Source organism: Poeciliopsis prolifica, unplaced genomic scaffold, assembly GCF_027474105.1.
Source record: "Poeciliopsis prolifica strain line A6 unplaced genomic scaffold, Auburn_PproV2 SCAFFOLD018, whole genome shotgun sequence".
Lineage (NCBI taxonomy): Eukaryota > Metazoa > Chordata > Actinopteri > Cyprinodontiformes > Poeciliidae > Poeciliopsis > Poeciliopsis prolifica.
Window position 1 is genome coordinate 7957278 of NW_026562393.1, and position 17652 is coordinate 7974929.

At 37.3% G+C, this 17652-nt stretch overlaps 1 protein-coding gene across 1 annotated transcript in view; it reads left to right on the top strand.

The window, feature by feature from the left end:
- Positions 1-8574: 8574 nt before the first annotated feature.
- Positions 8575-17652, top strand: part of LOC129368132 (vinculin) — a 28425-nt gene continuing 19347 nt past the window's right edge. Inside the window, exon 1 of the mRNA XM_055042980.1 lies at positions 8575-8895. Coding sequence (XP_054898955.1) covers positions 8728-8895 — 168 coding nt within the window. The 5' untranslated portion in view covers positions 8575-8727. The remainder of the gene's footprint in view (positions 8896-17652) is intronic.

The following is a 17652-nucleotide window of genomic DNA, read 5'->3' on the forward strand; positions in this document are numbered from 1 at the left end:
AGAGTGAGCAAAAGGAAAGAAAGAAACTGAGAGTAGTGGATGAGGAGAGAGAAAGAGACACAGAGGGTAAAAAGAGTAGGGAGGAGAGGAATGAGTTAACAATAAACACAGAGGGGGCCATTTTCTACATGCAGTTATGCAAAACTATGAACTGTACAAAGGAGAAGAACATAATAAAATAATTTAATCTCACTGAATGCAAGAAAGAACGATAAACAATATGAAGGACTTGTCTACTTGGATAAACTGGTACATAGCATTTTTTTATCTGGCTAAAACTTTTTCACATTTTGTAATGCTACAGTCACAACTTCAATCTATTTTATTGGTATTTTGGGAAATAAACCAAGACCCCCCCCTGTAAACTCCACTCAACTCGTAGAAGTTGAGTGGACAACTTCTATGAGTTGTCCACTCATAGAAGACAATTATTCATCATGCACTCAAATTAAATTTGGAAGAGTGCAAGAATAAATGCATACGCATGTCTGCATCCTGCCACGAATCATTTAGGTGACACAACAAAATAAAGCACCAGGATTGAAGTGTTTTTGACAGCATGTGGCATGCAGTGTGTGGAGGAAAACTAACATTTCACCTTAAAGATACCATCCCCCATTGTGAAATGTGGTGGCGGCAGCATCATGCTGTGGGGATTGTTCTGTTCAACATGGAAAGGAAAGTTGGTCATCATAGATCGGGAAAATGGATGAAGCTAAAATCAGGGCAATTTTGTAAAACTAAAAAATAGAAGAGGTTGCTCAAGACTTGAGTCTGCATAGGTGGAGGTTTGCTTTCCAGCAGGACAACAACCCTGAACAATTACTGCTAAAAGAATCCAGTCTGACTGAAGCGAGCTGTTTTCTGAAAGAGAACTAGGAATTATTTCATTCACTCACTTTGCAAGGCATTTTATATTAAATTTATTATGAGAAGCACAATTACTCAATGAGGCAAACAGTGTGTGGTCACGCTAAGCTCTGAACCTCACTACACTGTCAAAACTTCAAAAAGAGGAAGCCATTAAAAGTCTGATCCATGCTTGACTGGTCTCATAATTCAATTAGTTGTGAAAAATTGCCATTTGCTTAATTTTTCATGTCCAGAGGCTGTTCCAGAATTAAACACAAAAAGTGGTTTTATATTTTCATAATGCACCAAATGTCATCAGACTGTGACATTTTCACACTGAAGATTGTCCACTTAGTGCCCTGAATTCATAACAGAACCACATTGCAGTGAAACAGTGCTTCAGTAAAGTATTCACAGTCTTGTCATGTTACAAAAACAGTCGTTTTTGATAGAGAACATTTTGCTGCAGATTCTCAGTTAGGCTTAACTTTAATATTATATTTAATATGTTTAAGAGAACATATTAAAGACATCCCTTGGTATGCCAGTCTGTACATTAAAACTATTTATTTGTCTAACATTTCCATTCTGCTTGAATTGCTTGACACCCCAAAAGCACCAAACACACAACTTACACCATATTGAGAACTTTATTTAGTTTTACAAAACCCTTTATAAGAAATATAAATACAAAATGTTGTGCAGATGTCCAAATTCTAAAATTTTCTATTGGGTTTTAAAATTAACATTGTTATTTTAAAATGTACATTTCTACAACATAATGTGACATTTAAATGCACAACTGAGCAAGTTACCAGGACATTTTATAAGAAACTCCAGCAGCCATTGTACATTAAAATGGCCAAGAAGTCATTTCTGTTGAAACATGAAATAATGTTGGCTCTTAAATATATTCAACACAATTTAGCTAAAACAAAACTTTTCTTTGGAAATGATCTTCTCTTTAAGATTTTTCAGAACAATCAGAGTTAAATTCTAGGTCATAAAAGAACAATCCCAAATGGCAATATTAAGTTTTAGAAATTTTCACTTACACTGAAATTTTTAAGAAGCTCCTGCTCTCTTATTGCATAACAGTTGACAAATATGACTATAATTGGTGTTCTTGCTCTGTGTTTTCCATGAAAACAGTTCCTGGAAACAGATAAGAGTAAAGGATCTTATATAAATCGGGTGTTACATTCCAACAAGAGTCCCTGCAGTGGATTTAACAGCCAAATTAAATCCAGATGGCTTTGCCTCCAGATGACAAAGCCATCTGGAGGCACTACTTTACGTTACATTTATGTTTCTTTGTTAGAATCTTTGCTTTTAACTTGCTGGCAGTGATACTTCAATCAGAACTTTTTGCATCTGTCAGTTTGGCTCCATTACAGGATAAATTAGTTTGACAAAGGATATTTATAGCAGCTGAATTCAGTTCCAGGAGCTTCCCATTATGAATCTGGTCTCACTGTAATGGCCTATCCGGACACTGAAAGCTTTGCTAAAAATATTTTCATCATGAAAATAGTGGCGAATGGCAAGCAGATAAAGTCACCATGAAGTTGATGAAGATTCTGGAGCATTTCAAAGGTACAGGATGTCCCTCAAGACTGGATCCTTTTTAACAGTGTTAAGAGAACAATGAATATTTAATCTATATGTGGATTCAGTTAGAAAGGATATAAATGGCTGCATAACTTTATCGGAGTTAGTCCATTTAGCCTTCCAACTTTGCTTTTCGAACACATTTAGAGTAGAAATTTGGGAGAAAGTGATTCTTGTTTTTTTTTTCAAATGTATATTGACTTGAGCTAGAAGAACATTGGATGCTTTAAAAAGTGTCTGTAAAAGTGAAAAAAGGGGCCGATCCTCGCTAATTTAGCCATTCTGATCCTGTCAGTCGCATGTGTCAGAAACAGAGGATTTGTATAGATTTAAATTAAGCCAACACTGAACATTTTGTTCAATGTGCAAATACTTAGTCTAATGGGTATCATTCAGTCAAGAGGCCCATGGTAGCGCCTGGATGAGCTGCAGAGATCCACAGCTTAGGTTGGAAGGCCCTTTGCCAGAACAACTAGTATTTCTTTGTGCCACAAATTTGCCCTGTATAAAAGTTTGGCAAAAAGAAAGCAAACCATAACAAGTCTAGGTGGGATGTTTTTCTTCTGCAAATGATTGAAACTGAGCCATGGATGGAAAGTAAATGAAGACCGATCCTGGAAGATAACCTGTTAGAAACAGCAAATGTCTTTACACCGTGTGTGTCAACACAAACCTCCTACAGCAACAAAAATCTTTTCAACCCATACAAGAAAATTACATGTTTTCTTAGTTTACATTTTTTTAAATGAATTTATCTTTTAAGAAGCTCCAGAAATCCGTCTATTTACATACGTTGCTGCCCTCATGTGGTCTTTGAACAAATGGTCTTTTGCTTCTCCGAGCACCACAGATGAACGCTACTGGTTTTCAGTGGAACAACGTGCAAGCATCCACCTACATGTTCACAGAAGCAACGCCAGCAGGCTGCCTCTCAGCAGGGAATAATGATCTTTGGACTTTGGGATGTTCATGTGCACATATTTGCTCATTAGCAATGAAAACAGAAGGCCATGCAAAGCAAAACAACACACTCAAAACAACAACCTATTAATGACAACATTTGGGAAAAATCCCAGATTATAGTGTCTTTCTCATACAAATTTGTAGCTTGCATGTTTATGACTGAAAAAGGGCATTCATATTGAACAATATTAAAAAGTGTAGTTTAAGAAATGGTAGAGAAAGATTCAAATATATATTTTGGACAGTTGTGATATTGGAGTTTTTGTTTATTTTGCTTTTTCTTCACCTTTCTTCCTGACTGTGTGTGTTCAGGCAATATACTACTACTACTACTACTACTACTACTACTACTACTACTACTACTACTATAATAATAATAATAATAATAATAATAATAATAATAATAATAATAATAATAAAACATCCTTTGCCAGTAAGTTTAAGCATTTGTTGTTGAGATTGCAAATACAGGTGTTTGTACTTCAGTGTTAAACTATCTTTTTCTTAAAACCAAAAGAAGCAGGTTATTTTCTCACCTCTGCCATGCTTTCTTGTCTTTCCGATTTTATACAATGGCAAAGAAAAACTGAATATTTTTCTTCCTGTTCACACAGGAAACATGAAGAATTTGCTCTTCTCAACTCTCTGTCCTGTCTCCAGCAGATTAAACGGATTAGAGGGTGAGGTACACTCATGAGGTGGATAAAGGGTGAAAGTCAGAGTACCCAGAGAGAGGCCACGCATTCACAAGGAGAATGTGCAAATTTCTTACAGAAAGTCCCTCCTGCAACTTGAACCGACTGCCTTCTTTCTCCGAGGCAACAGGGCTTAAAAACTGCTGCACTGTGCAGCCAAATAAACAGGATTATGTTCCTAGACACCCTCATCAATCTAAAAGAGTAAAGAAATAGTTCAAAAAATAAACTTAGTTGCCTTTATTTTATAGAAATGTCTGAGTGATTATGGTACCAGTATTGTAAAGCTGTTTCATAATGTGAGACTGTTTCCCAAAAGTGAATATACCTTCTTTTTTTTTTTTTACAACATCACATTCAACTTCTTCTAGGCGCTGGAGGCCGTTGAAAAGAAAACAGATTAAAGTGGCCGTACCTACTCTGTGTGTGTTCCTTCCAGAGTTCATTTTTCTTCACATCCTTCTTTTTGTAGTTGAGTTTAGTTTATTGGCTGGCTACTGTGTTTATTTACTCTTTGATTCCTCTTTTTACTTCACGTTTACATGTCTGTTTAAGCAAAGTCCTTCCCTTTCTGTACCAATTAAATGTAACATTTTGTGAAAATAATGACTGATATGTCACCAATCTAATTTAAAAATCTGAAATATATGTAAACTGCCCCTTTAGTTTTAGCCATTAAGACTCTCTTAAACAAGTAGCTATTTCATTCTCTGAGACTTTATTTGTGCACAATGTAATCACATGTGGCTTCTTCGCACAGTGAGGCACCAAATTGCAATTCATCTGTATTTAGAAAGCTGAGGTTGTGGTCAGGAGCAGATCAGACTGCATAAATGGAAAACCCGTTGGCGTTACTGAAGTGCTCATTGTCTTCAGTGATGAAATACAAACAAGTGGGCTAGGAAAAATTCTTTCCCTAAAGTATTTGCTCATCAACGTTGAGTACTGTTTGAAAAAGATCTCCACTTTGTCATGATTCTTATTGACTTTGGCTTTCATTGTCTCTGAGCTTATTCTTGTTCTGTTGGAGAAAACTCCAACTCCAACTCTGGTCCCTGATTGGCACAGCCCTGCAACCTTTACATGTGTCCTTGTTGTAACACACCTAAATTAAATGAATAGATTTTTGGATATATCTATTTAAACATATGTAAACCCAGATAAAATGGAAGATTAATTAACCTATGTATATTGAGGAGTACCTTTATTTTCTACTAAAATAAAGTACACATATAGAGTTAGTTACACTCTCCTGGAATATTAACTGGAACAATTTGATTTGATCAGAAATGATTCACTAGACTGTTTTTTTGTTTGTTTGTTTGTTTGTTTTTCTTTTTAGGGTTCGCTCTGTGAATGTTTCAATTGTTCCTGGTTTTGTAAAGGGAGCACGACGATGCCAAGAGCAAAAACAGACAGTGGTTTGCCAAAGACATGTTAGACGTTGAATAGCCGGGATAGATGCAAGCCAGAGGCAGTACTGAATGCTTTTTGTTTGTTTTGTGGTTTTTTGAGCTTGTCAGAAAAAAAATACTTCAAGCGTGAAACAACAGATGAATGAGTGGAAAAGCTCCTCATGCTCACTGTGAGGTATGGTGGAGGATTGGTCATGCTGTGGGCCAGTTTTCCTTCAAAAATCCCCTTCTTCTTGTCAGACTGGACAACATTGTGGACATTTTAAACTTCCAGGAAAATTTCGATGAACAAATGTGTTTGCGTTTGTCAGAAAATGAACACATCTCGTCACTGGGTCTTTCAGACCAAAACATGAGTAAATTAGTACCAGCAAATGTAGAGGGCGCTACTGGTAAAGAAAACATAATATAGTGACACAGTACGGTATTTTATGGTGTGTTTAAAACCTGCGTTATCTCCATTGACATTAATGTTTATTGCACATATTTGTTTTATGCTTTCTTTTCTTTAGAACATTGGAAAAAGGAAGTAAATAAATTAGTCTCTTCAGATTTTAAGATTTTTTTTGACAGCCTGCATTTACCTTTCTCAACCACAAGATGGCGAGAACGGCTCGTAGGGGTGAATAAACAAATAACTCACCAGAACCGCACACACCACATCATGATTGCAGTTGTAAGAAGCACAGTACTTGGATGTGAACTTTGCGCTTACATGTAATAACCATTATAGGGGTCATAGGTTTTAAAAATCATGCTTTAAACCCTTCAATTTCACCTCTTCTGATTAAAACAAAAAACAACACTTTACACAGGCACAGCTCTGACAGAAGCCGGTCACATTGTCTTCTTAGCAGGACATTAAGGGACAGCATGGTAGGTTGCAGACCACCCATCTTGACCAGCCCTGTACATTCCAATATGGACTCAAGAGGTGGACTGGTCAGGAACCGGAGAGCCGAGGAAACAGCAGGACACCTTTGATGTCTATATTCATGACGGACTCTGCCAGACAGAGCATTTCACTGAAGAGACTTGTGTATTTCTTGTGTTAAATGTCATTTTATCAAGGTACAATAAAGATAAAAAAAGTATTGTTTTTTTCAGAGTGCGGGAGAATTTTGGAGTTCTTTGATATTTTGAATAACCTCCTGTGTAAAAGGAAATCATGTGTTTATACAGGGTTCAAGCGGAGTGACTTCCTTGATTCTTTCTTTTTGGACTCTTCCTTTTTAGGCAATGGGCTGCTGCCTTGCAAGCCCTCCTGGGATTCTGTGGGAATTCCTTAGCTGGTTTGCTTGGCAGCTGGTTTTCTATCTTGAAATGTGTTTTGCTTCAGGAGGTTGGGACAGAAAAGGAATTGAGAAGATAATATAGCATGTTGGGCCACTGGCAGAGATGGCTTTAGGAAATTTTGAGTGCTACTGTCTTTGTTGCATAGGCATCTGGAGTGCTTTACAAAATTGTTTACACACATGGATTTTTGTCCCTATTTTCCCAAATTTTGAAGCATTACAACTTTAGACTTGTAGGTATTGCTTTTAATTGTATGTGACAGTCCAATGCAATCTGACTCCTAAATGCAACATTGAAAAAAAAAACATGTTTCTTTAGAAATATAAATATATATTTTTGTTGCATAAATTTTGTTGAGGCTCATCTGCGTTTGACATAGAGCATTTGTAAACATCAACTTTCACGTTTTACAATGGAATCAAAATTACATTTAGGTTTGTTGTTTTCACTGGGTCATTCTAACACATGAATGTGTGTTTTTTTTTAATTCAAACTGTTGTAGGTCTGACTGCACATTTAAGGTTGCTATTTCACTGGAAACAGCAGTCTGAGCCTTTCACAGGATTTCTTACAGGATTGCTCTGTATAAAGTTTCCTCTATTTTGCCATCAACTCTGAGAACATCATAACATCATCACCCCAGGGTTTTCCCACACTGTATTATAAGCCTGGCGGGCCACCAGATTACTTATGCCCCCACCAGGGTAGGCATTGTTTATTTATTGCCTTTTTTAAGGCTTTATAGTTGTTTAGGTATTAATCTGCCAGGCTTCCAATAATGTATAATTATCAGGTGATATTTTCAAATTTGACCCACAGAAATCCAGCCTCCACAACTACTGAGAATAAATTACGTACAGATTGACTTTTTTTTTTTTTTTACTAATTGGGTGAGTAGTGAAATCTGTGGATTTCAAGCTATGATAACATTTAATTTACCTTTGGGATGATTGAAGTAATTTTGAACTGAAGTGAACTGTACTGTGCTGAATTAAATTATGCACAGCACTGCTGCCTTGCAGTAAGAAGGTCATGGGTATAAATCCTGACCTGATGTCTTTGAACATGGAATTTGCACTCTCTCATGGATGGATGAATGAATTAAGCGCGCCACACCGTTCAGATTTTTATTTGTAAAGGGTTTCCTCTCTAACATATCAATATTACCTGGTGGTCTAGCATATAAAATCCAAGTATATTTCAATAAAGTTTGTAGTTGTAACATGATGAAATGTGAAAAAGTTCAAGAGTTGTGAATAATTCTGCAATGTAGTGCAGATATCGAAAATACCAACAAGAGTTGCAACAATGACTAAATCAATTAAAGACTTATGAGAAATCCAAATGCGTTTCATTATTAGGTCATCGTGATCATATATTTATGATTAATGTGATCTCATCTCTCTTATTGAGACGTAATTTCCTGTGAGTCATAGCTTGTACTTCTGCGGTGGCAGTACCAAACTTAAACTTTACTGATTATTCAGTGCACAGGGGCAGGAATGTTTCAGGAGGCACATATTTCCCTTTTAGGAAATACGGATCTATTACGTAATTTAGGGAGCACTTGGAACTGAAGCTAGCAAACTCGACGGTGCGGGAGTAGGAGGTGGTAATATTAAGCGACACTACAGTTGACCAATCGGACACGAAATTCCCTTTCTACTCGCTCTCTGATTGGTCGGATGGGAGGATGACGCTAAATTCGGGAGGTTTTTTTTTCTTAGCGCTGATGGGTTTACAGGAGTAGTTGAAGTCTTCACGCTGTTCTCTGGCAGAAAGAAAGGCGGTCGGCTGCGGTTTTAGCTGCTTTTTCTCGCAGGACTTTTTGTTGCGGGGGAAAGTGCCCTAAATTGTTGGACATTCTCATCGGATAGAGATTCAAAACTGTCAAAATGCCGGTTTTCCACACGAAGACGATAGAAAGTATCCTGGAGCCGGTGGCTCAGCAAATATCCCATCTGGTGATAATGCACGAGGAAGGTGAAGTTGACGGGAAGGCAATCCCAGATCTGTCCGGGCCGGTGGCTGCCGTGCAGGCGGCCGTTAGCAACCTGGTTCGGGTGAGTAACTTTTCTCCTCCTCTGCTCCTGTCTATGAAACTCTCCAGGCTCGGCTGGGGTTGTCGTAGCCCTGCCTACCTGTCGCTTTGTCCCACGCTTTTCGCTCTCGAATTGAATTAAACGTTAAAACATGACGCCGTTATCAGCCACAATACGAATGGAAATCCTTAATTTCCTTGCGCGTAACTACAGAGGAGATGTGTGTGTGGGGTATTAAACTTTTTCTGAAGTGAATAGAGTCGGGGCAAAGGGCAGTGACGCCCTTTTTCCCCTTCAAAGCTTGCCCTGCCCTCCTGAGGAGCTGACTGCCATAGTTCTACGTAGGCACTAGTTCAGTGACTAAGTGGTGTGGGCAAACGAGGCAGTGGCGGATCTGACATCACTGGCACCTTGGACGAACCCGTCAATGAAAAGAACCAAACTTATCAGAAACAGAACTAAATGACATTGATCTGATTTTAACGAGCTTGCTGGAAACAACAATAATAAAAGAAAGTTGTATGAAAGAAAAACTTTTAGAAAGTGGTGTTAGTACTTACCCCACTGTCACCAACTTAACTAGACAAAAAAATCGGTATAGGAATTGGCAGATCAGGTTCTTTTTAAAGATTGGTGATTGGCCAAAAAACTGTAATGCTGGACCCCTGATCTGAGGTTTTCTCAATCTGCAGAGAAGGCATTAAAGATTTCCAGTTTTCATAAAAATGTTGAATGAACTCTAAATTGTTCTTATACATCTTTTTTAACTGTGTAATAACTTTTTTAACTGTGTAATCACTTACTTTCCCTTTGCTATTGAAGTGTTTACTAATTGAGGTAAAGATGTAAAACTTTAAGCTCTTTAAGACATACTGAAATTTTGCATTTCTGCCTTCAGTGGAATCATAATATCTAATTTCTTAGTAATTATGTATTTTCAGACAGTCAGATTTTTAAACATGAAATGAAACACACCCCCTTTCTGCAGAACAGCTATAGTTTTGGGTATTTTTAGAATTAGTTGTGATCTGCCCACAGTGGCGTTTTCACAGTGACACAAACTGGCACTGTCAGAGGGTGACACAACATTACAACTGCTAGCAAAAGCCATTTATAAACCAAATAAACCAACATCAACATATGACATGGATCTCAACTGATCCAAACAAATCACAACCAACTGTGGACCTTAAGCAGCTTTAATTGTGTGCCTCTCCACTCCTACAAAATGTATTTTTATCTGAAAATCTGAAGACTTTGATCCAGTCAGCAACAATCCAGACCTTAAGTGCTCGTGTAGATTCCTCTAAGACACTTTTTTCTTCCACTGAACTTCAAATCAGCATGCCTGAATACAGTCCGCTATGAGCAACGGTTTTATGCCAGTGATCTTTTATGACTTACTGTCATTGCGGAGAATGTTAATGACTGTCTGCTGAACAATCGTCAAGTCAGCAGTTTTCTCATGATTGTGAAAGCCAAAACATTTCTCGATAAAAATCAGTTTATGTAATTTTATGACTTTGTGAGAAACAATTTTCGGCATTCATTAGCTGTATCCTGTAATCATTCAAACTAACAGAAGTCGGGTTGCATTGTGACTTTGTGGTAGAGCAGGTAGACTTTAAACTGCGAACAGACTTAGCTTCCTAGGGGCACACAATTTAAAAAAAAGCAAAGTAAAAACTCAAAATATATTCCTTAATTTGAAATAATTCTGAGTTATAATTTTTGAATGTGACTGCATAAATAAATGTACTATAAGCCTCACATGTTTTGGTTCATTTCTTTGTTTTTCTCACATTATTTATGTCTACACCCAATGCGACTTCCTTCCTCTTTGGGGGAGAAAGAGGGTTTAAAAGGTATAGCAACTACTACTAGGACTCTGTAAAAATGTATTTTTGCTGCAAGTTTGGACCAGATCTAAATGAGAAAAAATAAGACTCAAAATAAAGACAACATGTTTTTGTCTGTGGGACTCTGCTTGAATTAATAATGTTTTGGATTATGCGGTTCTGCAATAGCTGATTAAGCAAGAGAGTCACTCCAGCTTTAAATATAGAAACTGTACTGAGCTCTGGCCATCATATCCTGACACATGAAAACATCCCCCTGTGAAGATGAAACACACCAGACTCTCTGGACGTTCTTCAATTATAGTCAGATGTTTCTAACAGTGGCCTGAATCAGTGCACGAGTCTGTAATTATTTCCAGTTGCTGTAGCAACATTACAACATGGATAGTGTTATGAGATCATTGAATTTAGTTTGGAGATGTAATTGCTTTTGGTTTCAGACTCCTGAGACATAAACGACTAAGAGGAAAAACATACTGTGTGGCTTTTATCTGTGACTTTTTCCATGATTTTATTTGCTTGACTTTATAATGATTGTTCTGACAGGCATTACCTTTGGAAGAGGAGATCTAGCCGCTTAATTACATTTGTGGAATATTTTAGTTAAATTAAAGTCTACACAAAGTTAAATAGATTGTAATCATTGTCAAAAACCATATTCAACATTGTTACCAAAGATTATAGATGTATAGTTTTGAAAAATGAAGTTTCATGGTGTGGTACTGAAGAGCATAAGCTTGTCTAAGACAAGGTGCACGTTTTTTAGAGCTTGGATGTACAGATGTTAAACGTCAGCGATGAACCAGGAACTGAAAGTTTGACATGGCCACAAACTGGTTGTCTGTTTAACCAGTGACCGACCAGTTGTGCTCGGCATGATTTGTTATTGTCGGGGGCATTGAGAGAGACCTCAATTAGAAATGAATGTAAGGAATGTGAAGAAATTTCAACAAGCCAGGACGTAGCCCCCCACTCAGACGGGGGGTAAAGCTGATTCTTTGAATTACTTTTTTTAACAAGTGGATTTAAAGAACAAGAAGCCAGTGCTGGAAAAACTTTGTTTGGGTTAAAGAAAGCAGGTCTCCCACATTTCTTTGACTGCTTGCTGTGGGAAAATTCCCTGATTGGTGTACAGTGTGACTAGCACTTGTGCAATGACCTTGTGTTTATGACACAAATAGTTGTTGCTTCAGCAACCTAGTATAGAAATATTCTAATAGAACTGTGACCTTAAACAATACTTTTAGAGAAAAATATTGAATCTTTGCAACCCTACTTTGTGAAACATGTTCGTGGTGCTTTGGAAATGTAGGTCTCAACAGGGCTAGAAAGCTGTTTTTGGGAAGATGGAGCTATTCAAAAATACTGTCTTTTTCCCAAAGGGGAAATAAATGTTGTCATTGATTCTGTCATTCAAGCATCTCCAAAAAGCCACTTTGGACAGAAGGCTCTCTGGTAGCAGTCAGTCTTGCAACAAATATGAAGACGGTTGCTGTAGGAAAGTCAAAGCATGCTAACAACCCAAGACAAGGTGTTGAAATAAAAAACTGTTGAAGGTTAATGAATACTTTTGCAAAGCAGTGAAATAACAAGAACGCAGTTGCTAGGCACATCTTTAATATATATAATGAATTAAACAGCTCTTTTAGTTTCTTGGTTGAGAGGATGGAAGCACAATTTTTTGTCTTGCTCAACAATCTTCTGCTTGACTTTAGAGGCCTGTTTTACTTCATTACCTTCACGGGTTGATTTGTTTTTCTTAAGGGTAGTATAGAAGAATGCAGGGGATGTTTGAGGCAAAGTTTTGTCATGACATGACTTTTGGATTCTTCTGTGTAGTATATTTACTGGCTCTGCTGCAACATCTCTGAGATTACAAAATATTGCGGTGTTTTATGTAAGACCAAAAATATGCAATAACTAAAAGAACGGAGGCGTTGATAGAGAATTCAGTCGGCACAATGCAATGTTGTTGCAACACAGGCAGCACGTCACAACTTCTTGAAAGTCTGAAATATTAAAGGAAATTGAGATGATTCAAAATAAGGAAGTATTTTGTAAGATTTTGTGGTTTCAGAGTAAATATACGCATAATAATAGCTGTAGTAATTTAAATTAATTTTTTCCAGTGACCTTTTCAACATAGTAAGCAAATTCATTCAGTGACTTGTGCTGAAAAAGCATACAAACACACACCATGCTATTTGACAATTAACCTTGCTTGCCACTTGATTATGTCATCTTGGCAACAGTCCAGTCCAAGTTGAGTGATTCCATTGAAATGAGATCATATTTTCTGACTGAAGGCATAAATCCCTTAAGGGTTGATTCTGCACCTGTGGTCATTTTGTTTCTCTTCAGGAAGATGATTTGTCAGGATGCAGTGACATGGAGGAGTGTGTTGAAAAGGAAACTCAGGAAGCCAAGTCAGGAAGGCCAGTCAGCTGTCTCTTCCACTTGGGACTTGGTAGGGAGCCAGCTCCTGGAAAAACTCATTGCTTTGATTATGTATAGCCTCTGTGGAGACTAATCTTGACACAGAGTAAAATGCACCTGGGTTGAACTCCATTTATTGATGGGAAGACATCAACTTCCAAAGTTAATGTGAAATAAAAAAACTAGTTCTTGCTTTTGGATCTGAGGAACTCCAACATGTCATTAGACATAGAGATAAAAATCAGTATGCTGTTATCATTAGATTAGATTCAGCAACCAGCTGTACAAACCAGCTTCCTTTTTCAAATATTTTTCTATTCTTTTCTGTCTGCAACATGGCATTTTTAGTTTAGAATCTGAAACAGGACACTTTTATTTCCAATGTAGATTTCGGCTCAAAATGAACCAACAGACGTTTGACAGAAATATTTTTTGTTATTGCGTATTGGTGACTAATAAACATGTTCAAAGCATCGTCCTTAACTGCACTATCTGCAAAGGGCTCGACTAATTACTTTTTAACATCATCTGACATTATCTTTTTTAACTATTCATGCTCAAGTTATTCAGTGAGACTTAAAGTCTGGGTTATTGCTGTAATATCAAATTTGGTCTATTTGCATCCATGGTTGATGAGCCTAAATTAAATAGGCCTGTAGTTCTCCACCTTTCTAGTGGTATTGTTGCTGTACTTTATGATATTATAAAAGTATCATACCTTTAAGTAGCAAACGAACAGATCACTTAAAACAACAATATGACATAGTTTGGAGTTTGGAAGGTTGTTATGGCCTGACCTCAAAATCCAACATGGCTATCTTTAATGACTAAAGCCACAGTAAAATAGTGGAATGTTTTTATCTCAATAAACAAAGTTGATGAACATTGTTTTGTGCATTTACCTCTAGTAAAATTATATTCACTAAATCTCATGACTCCAGACTTAATTCCTCAAAACTCCAACTTTGGGAAATATCGGAATATATTAGTTTTTTTTTATGGCAGAATAATGCAAAGTTGGTGTGGAAACAGCTGCTTCCCTTCCTTATCAAAACTTGATTAAATAAATAATAAACAATCATCAAAATAAACTTTTATTTTGTCCTATATTTTAAATCACCAGCCCTGTCTCAATAAGTAAATGTAAGACAAAAATCGTCAGCCGCCCTTGCCTGTCACCTGTGTTTGTTTTGGGGAAAATCAAGAGCTTGGATATATTTTCTCTGACTGTACTTTTTGATATCAGGATTCCCCAACTCTTGATGAGCTGTTAAGCTCCTGCAACATGAGATACTAGTGACATACTCTCCCTGGCTGCAGAAGTTGTTTTCGCCATGGCCAGGGAGGCCGCTTGATTTGTGCCTTTCATCACCTTGGACACACCACGTAGAGCTGCTGCTTCCAGAACCAAATTAATAAATAACGTCTGACAGGGTTTGATAGACTCATGATAAAGGCGTCCACCTTCAGTTCAGCCTCTCAAACATATTACTCCTTATTGGTCAGTTGATATTTTAATAAATGAAAAGCCAAGTGGCTCTAAGTTGATTATATTACATGAAAAGATGCAGTGTAACAATCAGTGTAGGGCTGCAACTAATGATTATTTTAGGAACCAATTATCCTGGCGATTAATCGGATAAAAAAAATTTGGTACATTTTGCAGATTTTTCATTCAACCACTTAAGTCTTGTTTTAAAATAAAATATTAGAAATACACTAAGATGCAAATTAATAAATAATAATAAAAAATAAATTCTTGGTGCAGTAACATTCCTTTAGTGAATTTGAAGTTAAAACTATGCCACTTGAGGAGTTTTGGGTAAAAAATATATACAAAAGTGTTATCTGAAATCCAAAATGTGTATATATTCTGTACTGTTTTGGCTTAATTATTGTTCTGACTAGATTTTTTCAGCAAACGTATTCAGAGATTTTTTAAAATATGCATATACTTATGATCAATTAATCGGTTACTAAATTTGATGACAATTTGTTATTGATTAATCACGATTAAGCCAAAAAATTGCTTTAGCCTTAAGTCACTGCCTCACTTTTGAAGACATAAATCTTACCAGCAGCCAGAAACACAAAATCAATCCTTTTTGCCATTAGTAACAATGCTTGCCACCATATATCGTTGTGGTCACCATGACTATTAGAGCATTGTGTCAAAGCTTCCCAACATGTAAAAAGGCAGTCTGTGTCCTCCTGGCAGCCTTGAGGTTGTCAATGTGGCCTTTATTCTCTACTTAGAAGGATGGGTCACTGTTAACAAAGCCAAGTCTGTTCCAGAAGAGCAGCCACTCTATCAAGCTACTTCACAACAACACAGGGTTTCTGCATTCGCACACTTGGGTGGTAAAAGGACTGCCAGTGTTTCCAATCCAGTGCTAAATGACACTGACAGCCATTGATACTGTGTGGCAGCTTGGAACAAGAGGATGAGACTGTGAAAGGTTTTAAGAAGGTGGAAGTGAACAGCTGCCTTTTCTTGATGCTATTCAGGGAAGATGGTATGTTGGTGTGGTTGGGGTGGTGTCTTACATCAGGTCTTTCTCTCCCTTTAAAGTTTCCCATCTTCACTAGTCATTTCTGCTTCTTCAAATGAGAGTTTAATTTTTCTTCTCCCAGCATCTCTTGTAGTTTAAAAATACCCCCCTTGGATCTGTGGAACTATTAATAAAGACAAAGTCACCTGCTTTTAGTATTTAGAGTACATGGTCCAGAATCATGACAGAGGCTCAGAATAGTAAAAAGCTTCAGATGCTGCTTGACAACAACGGCTAAAAATTAAAATCCTAATGGGCCGCAGCTGCTGACTGTTTTAGCTCTGCAGACAACAGGAAGCGGCTGCAAAGGAAAGAGGAAAAGGAAGACAATAATGACCTGTTGAAAACACACTGAACCTCAGATTTGCTCAGTTTCAAAGGTTCCTTTATAATACTTTTGGGAAAACATGACTCATTAGCGTAGCTTGCATTCAGCTTTCTGTTGGTTCTCTATCAATCTTTTTTTTCTCCAGTATCCAGTTTATGTCATGTCTGAACTTGACTAGAAATGGTTCTTTCTTTGCTCAGTTCTGAAAATAAGAAAATGCAAGCATCTTAGTCGAGTTTGTCACTACTTCTTTGAGGTCAAAAACCCAGTTAGTGTGGTTTGACTTTTGCATTGCCAGTTTGTCTCAAGATGTTGCTTTATCTTGTCATTTTCTCTAAAGTGCTTTGCAATACTATTCAGTCATCTTGAACTTCAACATTTTGTAATGCAACAATCGTACACTTCAATATATTTTCTACTTTTGTAAAACAGCAACTTAACTGTAAAATTGGGGTAGTGAAAAGAAGAAGAGGCATGATTTATAACATTTTTAAATGGTCTTAATTCTGGTGGGCATTTTAATACCTCTAAATAAAACCACTGGGAACTGATAGCCTTTAAAAAATATCTAATTTGTAAAGTCAATCTCGGCCAGTGGTTAGTAAGGCTTCAGAGGTTTGTTAGAGAAAATCGTAGTGAAAAAACACTAACATGTAGATCTTCTTAGGTGGGAGAGTCTGTCAACAGGGAAACTATTGGTGATGCACACCACAAAACTGGCCTTTACGGTGGAGGGAGAAGCAAAAAAGCCATCGGTCTTTCTAGGCTGTCACAAATGGAGTAGCACTTGTGGAAGAAGGTGCTTTGATCAGATATGATCATGATGAAACTTTTATTATAAATAAGCCAGAAAACTGGGTGAAACATGGTGGTGACTATAGGAATGCTCTTTTTCAGTGGGAATAGTGAAGTTGGTCAGGGTAAATGGGGGAAGGTCCATTCTCTTTACCTTCATAATTAACCACTAATTTGTGTTGGTCTGTCCTATATTTGGTCAAAAAGATCCATTGAAGCTCGAGGTAGTCATGTGACAAAATAAGTAAAACTTCAAGGTCAATTTTTGTTGCATTTAAGTTTTACAACTGAGTAAGTTGTTTTTAATTTGAGGAACTCGACAACTAATATCAGATGTTCTCTGGCAAATCTCTCTAATTCAACTTCGAAATGGTTTCTTTAGGAAAACATTCCTAAACTATTCAAATTCTCATCCAAACTGGGAGTTAAACAGTTAAATCTGCCAAAACAACTTGGGTTGTTCTCGTGGTTTCTGACTTTAGGTTAGAAGCACTCATTAGTGGAATATCACAGTGGCTCAGTGGGATGGCTTCTTCTGTTGAGCTCTAGTTTGGCACAAGCTTTAGCCCTAATTTATGACCCACTGGTTCCTCAGGGACCCTGAAGCGCGGCGAAAACAGGGTGAGAAATACATGCTTGCTCTGCTTCAACACTGCCTTCATGTTAACCGACTGGGATGACTCTGCTACTGCTGGAGGCTTGTTTATTCACAGGCAACTCTCAGAGTAGTAGAGAGACGACATCCTGAATGATCAGCAGGAAATGATCCATTTCCTGCTGCAGACAGGCGATTTGGTCAACTTTGATA